Source organism: Sinocyclocheilus anshuiensis, unplaced genomic scaffold (genome assembly GCF_001515605.1).
Source record: "Sinocyclocheilus anshuiensis isolate Anshui unplaced genomic scaffold, SAMN03320099.WGS_v1.1 scaffold231, whole genome shotgun sequence".
NCBI lineage: Eukaryota > Metazoa > Chordata > Actinopteri > Cypriniformes > Cyprinidae > Sinocyclocheilus > Sinocyclocheilus anshuiensis.
In genome coordinates, this window is record NW_015552533.1 from 118555 (window position 1) to 126894 (window position 8340).

General features: G+C 36.4%; 1 protein-coding gene across 1 annotated transcript in view; it reads left to right on the forward strand.

The window, feature by feature from the left end:
• The window catches only part of LOC107663732 (CUB and sushi domain-containing protein 2-like), a gene marked incomplete at its 5' end in the record, with an annotated part of 209927 nt that overhangs the window by 55833 nt on the left and 145754 nt on the right, over positions 1-8340 (forward strand). The window contains one exon of the mRNA XM_016454031.1: positions 6722-6834. Coding sequence (XP_016309517.1) covers positions 6722-6834 — 113 coding nt within the window. The remainder of the gene's footprint in view (positions 1-6721; positions 6835-8340) is intronic.

The following is an 8340-nucleotide window of genomic DNA, read 5'->3' on the forward strand; positions in this document are numbered from 1 at the left end:
GAAAGAGGGGGGGGGGGGGGGGTTGTAATAAATAAATAATGTGCTTGAGAGGATGAAAACTAATTTCAGTAAAGGTGGACCTGTAGGTGATTGATTCTGTGGAAGGCTTTAATCTTGTTCTCATCATCTTCATGCCCATCAGTTTTTGTGAAAATGGTTTTAGCATTACATAGGGGCATTACATGTTTTAGGGACACAAAGTTTAGTCAGGGATTGGGTTACACCATGGACACCAGCTTAGCTGTGGTTTGGATATATGGTGTCCATATTAATATTAGTAGTAGATTTTTTTTTATCACTTTAGATCTCAATAAATGGGGTCAAACTGACCCATATTTAATTACTGTGGAATTTTAACAATTGTTTTTCATTTTTCATAACTTATAAATAATAATATTATAAAATAATAATAACTTGACATTCCATAAATCACTTAAAAATTCACTAAATTTGCTAGTTTCAGGTTTTGTTTTGAAAAGGGTCAATTCTGTATTTATAAAAGGGTCTGTGTATTTAATACCAGACATTCATTCATTCATTTCATTGTTCCTAGATCAAATAAATAATGCTGGGAAAAAAAAAATATTTGTTTATTTTATTTTATTTTTATTTTATTTTATTTTATTTTTTAATATTTCTTAAATATGTGATTTCATCACTTGATCGCTTTTTTTCATACTTAAACTACTAGTAAACATTTTGACCAAAAATCCAAGAAACCACGGTGAGTTGGTGTGTTTAATCTTAGTTTTGTTCCCTCAATATATATATATATATATAAATACATACAGTATCTCACAAGTGAGTACACCCCTCACATTTTTGTAAATATTTTATTATATCTTTTCATGTGATAATGCTATCTCATGTAAACAAACAGTAGTTATAGTGAATGTTTGGTTTTGTTTATGTACTTAGATGAGAGAGTGTTTGTGTATTCAGGGTGGAGGTTCATGTCAAGTAGATGACCATAGCTGTAAATCCACCAATCAAAGTGATGATACCATGTCCTTCTCTTGAAGTTTCAGCACAGTGGAGCTGAACGGTCCTAGGAGAGCGAGTTGGCCAATCCCCTAGATGACTGACGGAGATGTTCTGTCAGTCTCGTTTCTGCGTCCCATGAGAGCACTGGGCCTGTTTCAGTTAATGAGCCCCAACTGCGCTAATGTGTGTTAAAATAGGACTATGTGATTCCCTGCTGCTCTAGCATCACAGCATTATGACAGGCACCGGTGCATCAGTAGCACTGTGGTACACTTCATTCTCCATGATTACACCCTTGGACTTCAAGCATCGACACTACAACAGGTCCACGCGCCTGACATTCGAGGGAATATACTTTCGTTACAACACTGCAAGAGAACTTATTCACTCCGATTAGACTCACTGTGTTTCCTTGACCACTGTCATTGTTGTGCGGGAAAATGAAAAACGTGCAAAGCATATACTTGGGCTGTCAGTAGGATGGCATTTTCTTGTGAGATGTGCTTGAAAAGAAACTGTTTTGCTCTGCCAGTTCTCTTGGTTGCCATCTTAAACACAATGTGGCTCAATTCAGCTCATCTGTAATGAAAAGCTCTTTCGGCTTTCAGCCTCTTTGCTGTTAAGTGAAAGTGACGTGACATGTGGCCAAGTATGGTGACCCATACTTGGAATTTGTGCTCTGCATTTAACCCATCCAAAGTGCACACACACAGCAGTGAACACATACACACCGTGAACACACACCCGGAGCAGTGGGCAGCCATTTATGCTGCGGCGCCCGGGGAGCAGTTGGGGGTTCGGTGCCTTGCTCAAGGGCAGCTCAGTCGTGGTATTGAAGGTGGCAGAGAGCGCTGCACATTCACTCCCCCCACCTACAATCCCTGCCGGTATGAGACTCGAACCCGCAACAGCTTAAAATTTTAAGCTTTATTTCAATTACTAAATAATTAAATAAACAATTGAATAATTTTAGTTGTAGTTTTTGTTAAAATCAGCAAGTCAATATCAGCAATATTAGTATTATTATTCCTACTGCGTATTTGTTTTTAATAAATAAGCAGCATGCAGTAAAAAGCTTTGATTCATACAAGAAAAACACTGAGGAAAATTATAAAGATATAATCATTATTTCTTCTGCATTATTGTTATTATTATAGTTTATCTCATTTGAATATGAAAGCACTGTGTAAAGTTCTGTTTAAAGGTAAGATTTTGCATTAAAACCAGTTTCTCACTTTAATTTAATATAAATGAGAGCGTAAATGAAATTAATGTTTTCAGGTAAAAGGTTCTTGCTGATCTACAACAATGCTGAATTAAATATTTTGTATAGAAATACTTGATTCAGCTGTTTATGAATCTGATTCTCAGATCAAATGATCAAATAAGACTCACTGAAATCTCTGACAAAGTCTGAATCTGTCATGCTACGGTGAATAATAAATGCAAGAAGAAGAAGAGGATCAAGTCAAATATTCTTTAATTAATCAACAAGAGGGTAAATCCAAGAACAGGCAGGCAGGAGACACACGTAGGGACGTAGTCAATAGACAACTAATACTGGACAAAAAACTGTGAACTGACTACAACTTAAATAGGAGGGCAAATGAGGATAAAAGGCAAGACACACCTGAACATAATGACACAATCAAGGGGAGACAGAAACTAGGTCAGGGATCAGGAGGGATGAATGAAAACAAACACAAAGTCCAAGAAAACTAAGGGGAACAGAACTTAACCGTGACAGAATCAGTTTCAGGACAAATATTAATAATGGCGTGTATAAACTAACAATGTGTGATTTCATGATTTCAGTCTCATTTTCAGATTGAAACATTAAAAGTTTGTCATGATTATTAGGTTTTAAATTGTGGTCAAATGTCTGGAAACCCTGATTTTTCTTCTTCTTTGTTTCTCCAACACAATAGTCTAGACATGTTTATTTCTGTAGAGCTTTATATAATTCAGATTGATTCAAAGCAGCTTTACATTAATAAACAGGACAATAACAGCATCAGTGTTGGAAACTTTCTTGAATTATGAAGAATGTTTTAATGTCAGATATAAAGAAGAAGACAATATATGGTGTCATTATTCAGATCAGTGTAAACAGCTCCAGATGAAGTCAAAGTAAATGAATAAATGAATGTAATAGAAATGCTTCAGCTGCTCGTGTGAAATCAGTGCAGCTTTACTGACATCTAGAGCTGAAACTGAGCAGCTGACTGAAAATATGACTGGCTTCATTACAGACGACCGTCCACAATAATAAGCTGTTTGACCATTTATCTGAGAAACCTGCATGACTCTATATGAATTATGAACATGACTATATTCTTAATTAACCCTCTGATGCACAAGCTATGAAAACACCTTCTGAGAGCGCTGCACATTCACTCCCCCCACCTACAATCCCTGCCGGTATGAGACTCGAACCCGCAACCTATGGGTTACGAGTCCGACTCTCTAACCATTAGGCCACAACTTCCCCTATTATAGGGTACATAAAGTAGTTTAGGGGGTGTCTTGTTGTGTGGAATTACTAGAATTATAAAATGTGAATCAGTCAGTAATGGGCATGTAGACACTCCAAAGTTACAAGATCATTTAAATATTGCAGCGTACAGATTTATTATTTTTTTGGACCATTTCTAGAGTAATACCAGACACTGAGTTCCCCAAAATTCTGTCATCATTTACTCACCTATATCTCGCTCTAAACGCCCTAAGACTTTGTTCAATCTTTACCACACAAATTAAGATCTGTTTAATGAAACCGAATGCTTTTGTCCCTCCATTGAAGGTCCAGGTAACTAAAACTTTGAAGATTCAAAAAGGTCACAAAGGCATTGGAAAACCAATCCATGTGAATCAAGCAGTTTAATTCAAGTTTTTCGAATAGATATGATTACTTTATAGTATCAACAGATTTAATTTAGGCCTTTTTTTTTACATCTAAACAATGATCAACACACATACAGAAACTGTTTTTCTCATTTTCTTTTTCTTTTCATTTTCTTAATGATTTGAAAATGGCTAGTTTAATTACAGCAGGGCTGGGCAACTTCAGTCTTTGAGGGCCACAGTCTTGCAGAGTTTAGCTCCAACTCGAATCAAACACACCTGCCTGTAGTTTTTTAGTGATCTTGAAGACATTGATTATCTTGTTCAGGTGTGTTTGATTAGGGTTGGAGCGAAACTCTGCAGGACAGTGGCCCTCCAGGACCGAAGCCCAGCCCTGGTTTACAGGGTAGTGATAGACAGGACGCTATATCTGAGAAGTCACTGTGCAGGTTTCTCTTTGTGAGGTTTGGTTAGCAGTGACTGAAACGCAGCTTTACACACAATTGCCAGTCTGCATGGAGAGGATCTTGAGACTCCAGTAGCTTCAAACACCTGTTTGCTGCTCAGCAGTGGCTTTTTTACAGCTGGCATTACAATACAGTTCATTTGTTTGACAGAAACTTTCCTTAATAAATCTTTATCTGACCAAGATCTTCTGTGCTCTAAATCACTCACAAATATTTTGACAGTTCAATAATTTCTATTTGCTTTTTGCAAAATATTGTTTGTTTTGATGCTTTTTGCAAGACATTGCATTGTTTCATACTTTTCATGTTCAGAAAGATCTTTCTTCCTCACCATATTGCATGAGAACTATGACTTGCTTAATAATGTGGAACAACCTCTAAGAAGACCTGGCAAACTATTGAACAAACCTGTCTGAGATTGATACCAGTTACCTGAAATGATGTGAAAATCAAAACAAACAAAAATCTTACTGTTTATTGTACCGAAATCCTATTGATATGTCACTTGCATAATAATTTGGAACACAGTGTATGTACCTCACATTAAACTCTGGAACGTCTTCAGAACACTTGGACTTTGACTTTATGGTGCTTTATAATGTTTTTGTGCTTTCGTGGGGCTTAAAAATAACACAATAGTATACGCACAATATCGGATTTGGATTGGTCTCGTCTGACCGATACCCGATCTGGCAGAAAATGCCAGTATCGGAGCCGATACCGATTCTGAGTATCAGATCGATGCATCCCTAGTCGCAACACAATGAAAACAAGCCGCAACACAACAGAATTACCAAAACACAATGGAAACAAGTCACAACACCTAAAATTTAGCACAACACAATTCACTTAGTCCTATGCGTTGTGCTGTGGCGATTTTGTTGTGTGTGTTGTGGAGATTTCATTGTGTTGTGCACTACTGGGCCACCATAGCTAAGAATGTTTAGCACTGAAATATGTTTAGATGGACAATCGTATTTAGCTTCAGGTGCTGGTCGTGAACGTGTAGTGACAAGTGACTGTAATGTGCTGCATATGTAATTGTCAAAAATGACTTTTCTAGCAGATGTTTCAATGACATTGAGCTATGACTTATATTAGATTATGTAGATAATTCAATGAAAATTCATTGGTTTTCATCTAATCAGGGTCTGCATGTATTCACACAAGCTGTTTTGTGTTGTTGATGGCTTGTGAGTAAAATACATAAATTACTGGTCAGAGGCTCCTCCAAAAAATAAGAAGTGACTAAGCCATTACAGCATAAGCAGCAGACACACATATTGCATGCAGTCGTTTAAATGTTAATGATTTTGTTTGCAAAAGAGTTATAGTGCTAGTGACTCAGACCCATTTTTATCCCCTTCCCTCAGAGCTGGTAAGCTTGGTCGTTCTGAGCTGGAGAAGTAAACAAAAAAAAAATACTTCATTGCATCAGATGTGCAATAAATAGCAAACGTGGACTAAGCTCTCGTAAACTATTCATACCTCCCCATACATCTGTTTCTTTCTCTCGCCCTCCCTCTTCAGGTCTGTCTTTCTTTGTGCTTGTAGAGCTTGTTGAGCCAAATCTGACATTTGGTAAATACTGCAAGTATGAACTTACGTTTCTTTGTCAGACAACTTTCTGTTTTCTTCTCAGCTTATGCGATTAATGCTTACTACAATAAAGAAGCTGTACTACTGTGCTTGTCTTATCTGAGTAATTAACACTAATTCGGACAATCTAACAATCTATCTTGGTTCATCTAAGCCTTAGGGCAGGTGGGTTGTTATTGAGCAAATCAAACAGAGGGGTATATATATATATATATATATATATATATATATATATACACACACAAATATAATTTTTTTTGTATGGATCTTTTTCATATGTGGATGATTACACATGCTAATTACTTTGAAACTGGTGTGTTTTATGTCTGTCTGTGTTTGTTTTGTTGATGTGTTGTTGGTTTACTTCTGCAGTTTTAAATTGACTCCATGTGGTTGTGAAATATGCTTGTACTTAATGGTTTTTCTTTCCTCTTCTCTAGGTTAAAACAATAGTTTACTCTAAAATTAAATGCTATCAGCATTTTGTTGTTTTAATCCCTAATGACTTTGTTTCTTCTGTAAAAAGCGCAACAGGCGAAGTTCTGAGGACTGTGATGGTCGCTAGATGTAGTTACAATGAATGGGGCCTAAAGCTTTCGAGCTTTAAAAAAAGACCTACAATTCTGTTCATCACACTAAGTTATCGAATGGTTTCAGATTTCTTGGAATATAGGGCATGAGTCACTTGGACCACTTTTATGGTGCTTTGTTAAAGCTTGAAAGCCTTGGTTCTTTGTAATTGCATGCTTTGCTTTAGTGTTCCACTGAGAAAGAGAGAAGAAAGCGAACTACACTCAATAAATCCTGTCTTCTCTTCAATATTACAGGTTTACCGGTCCAAACCTGCCATCACCCATCATCAGCAGCAAAAACTGGCTGAGACTCCACTTCACATCCGATGGAAACCACAAACTGAAAGGCTTCAGTGCTCAGTATCAAGGTAAGAGATGGGCTGTCGTGGGACTGGTGCCTTGTGTCTATGTAACAAGACATTGAAACAGCTCAGGGGTTCTAGCTGTCAAGACTGAAAGAGGCTGAAAAGGAAGAGTTGGAGAAAGTGAAAGGCTAGAGATATGCCGGACCTTATTTACAACACGTTCTACAGAGCATCCTGCTCTTTGCAAGTTTTTCTTTTTCTTTTTTTCTTTGTATTTATTATTTTAATGAATCAATGAATGAATGTTATCTAAAGAAAATGTTTGATTTATTGTATATCATATAACAATTTATTTATATAATTACATAATAGCTTTTTTTAACCAAATTTTAATAATCCAATATGAATTCTTTCTTGAGGTTCTTTCAGCCTTTGGAGAAAAAAAAAAGTTAAGTCATTGACATTAGAACATGAGTGTTAACACACTTTACCATATTTAAATCTGTCTGATAGCGTTTTTCCCCATAATCAGTGCATAAAACCTGTGAAAAAGTGCAGAGATTCACTGGAGGTCTACTGCAACTGCTCTCAGTAGTCATCGTGTGCCCTGCAGAGTTTTCCCCCTGTCTGCAGTTAGAATTAAAGTCATATTATTTGAATCATCTTGGTTAAGTGTTATTAAGTCAGTTAAAGGTCATGAATACCCCCAACTCCTGACACACACACACACACACCAGCTGAGCTACTAGCGGCACTCTCATCACACTCAAGTTCAAAGGTCACCACTCAAAGGAGATGAGCAGAGGGACAGGATTAGTCAGCTCAGCTACGGGAAACAAAGACGCAATCTGCAGGAATTTCACCTCCTCCATAAGCAGATCAGAGCGATGGGATGGGATTACAGGGCTGGAGTTTGATAAATAACTACTTTTAGAGTATCAGGAAGAAAGAAAGGGGAGCTAAGCTCTTAATTAGATTTCACACTAATCTCTCTCCTTTTATTTTACCTCCCTTCCTCTCTCAAACTTTAGTGAAATGCTCTGGAATGAGTAACGTCCAATGAGAAGACACTCTTTACATAACAAGCTACTTTGCTTCCTCTCAGTCTTTTTTCAACTCTGTCCGAGATTAGGAAAGGAGAAGAGAGGGTAAAGCAATTTTAGATAAATAAATTTTCATAGTCTTAGGTTTACAGTTAATGTCCCAAATGGAGCCAATAATAACAAAATGCTGATCTAATACACTCTGATGTTTGGATATTTTTTTGTCAACATACTTCTGTCCATCTATCTTGTCACCAATTCTATACTATTTTGGTCATTTATACTATTTTTTTTTAAGGTTCCACCACCTTGACTTGAAAATATAAGGTGTTTTGTTTTGTTTTCCAGATCTGTAAGTTGAGAGCCCTCATAAATAAATAAAAATAAATGAATTAATAAAACAATGATATATATATATATATATATATATATATATATCATATATTTATTAATTCATTTATTTTTATTTATTTATGAGGGCTCTCAACTTACAGATCTGGAAAACAACACAAAACACCTTATATTT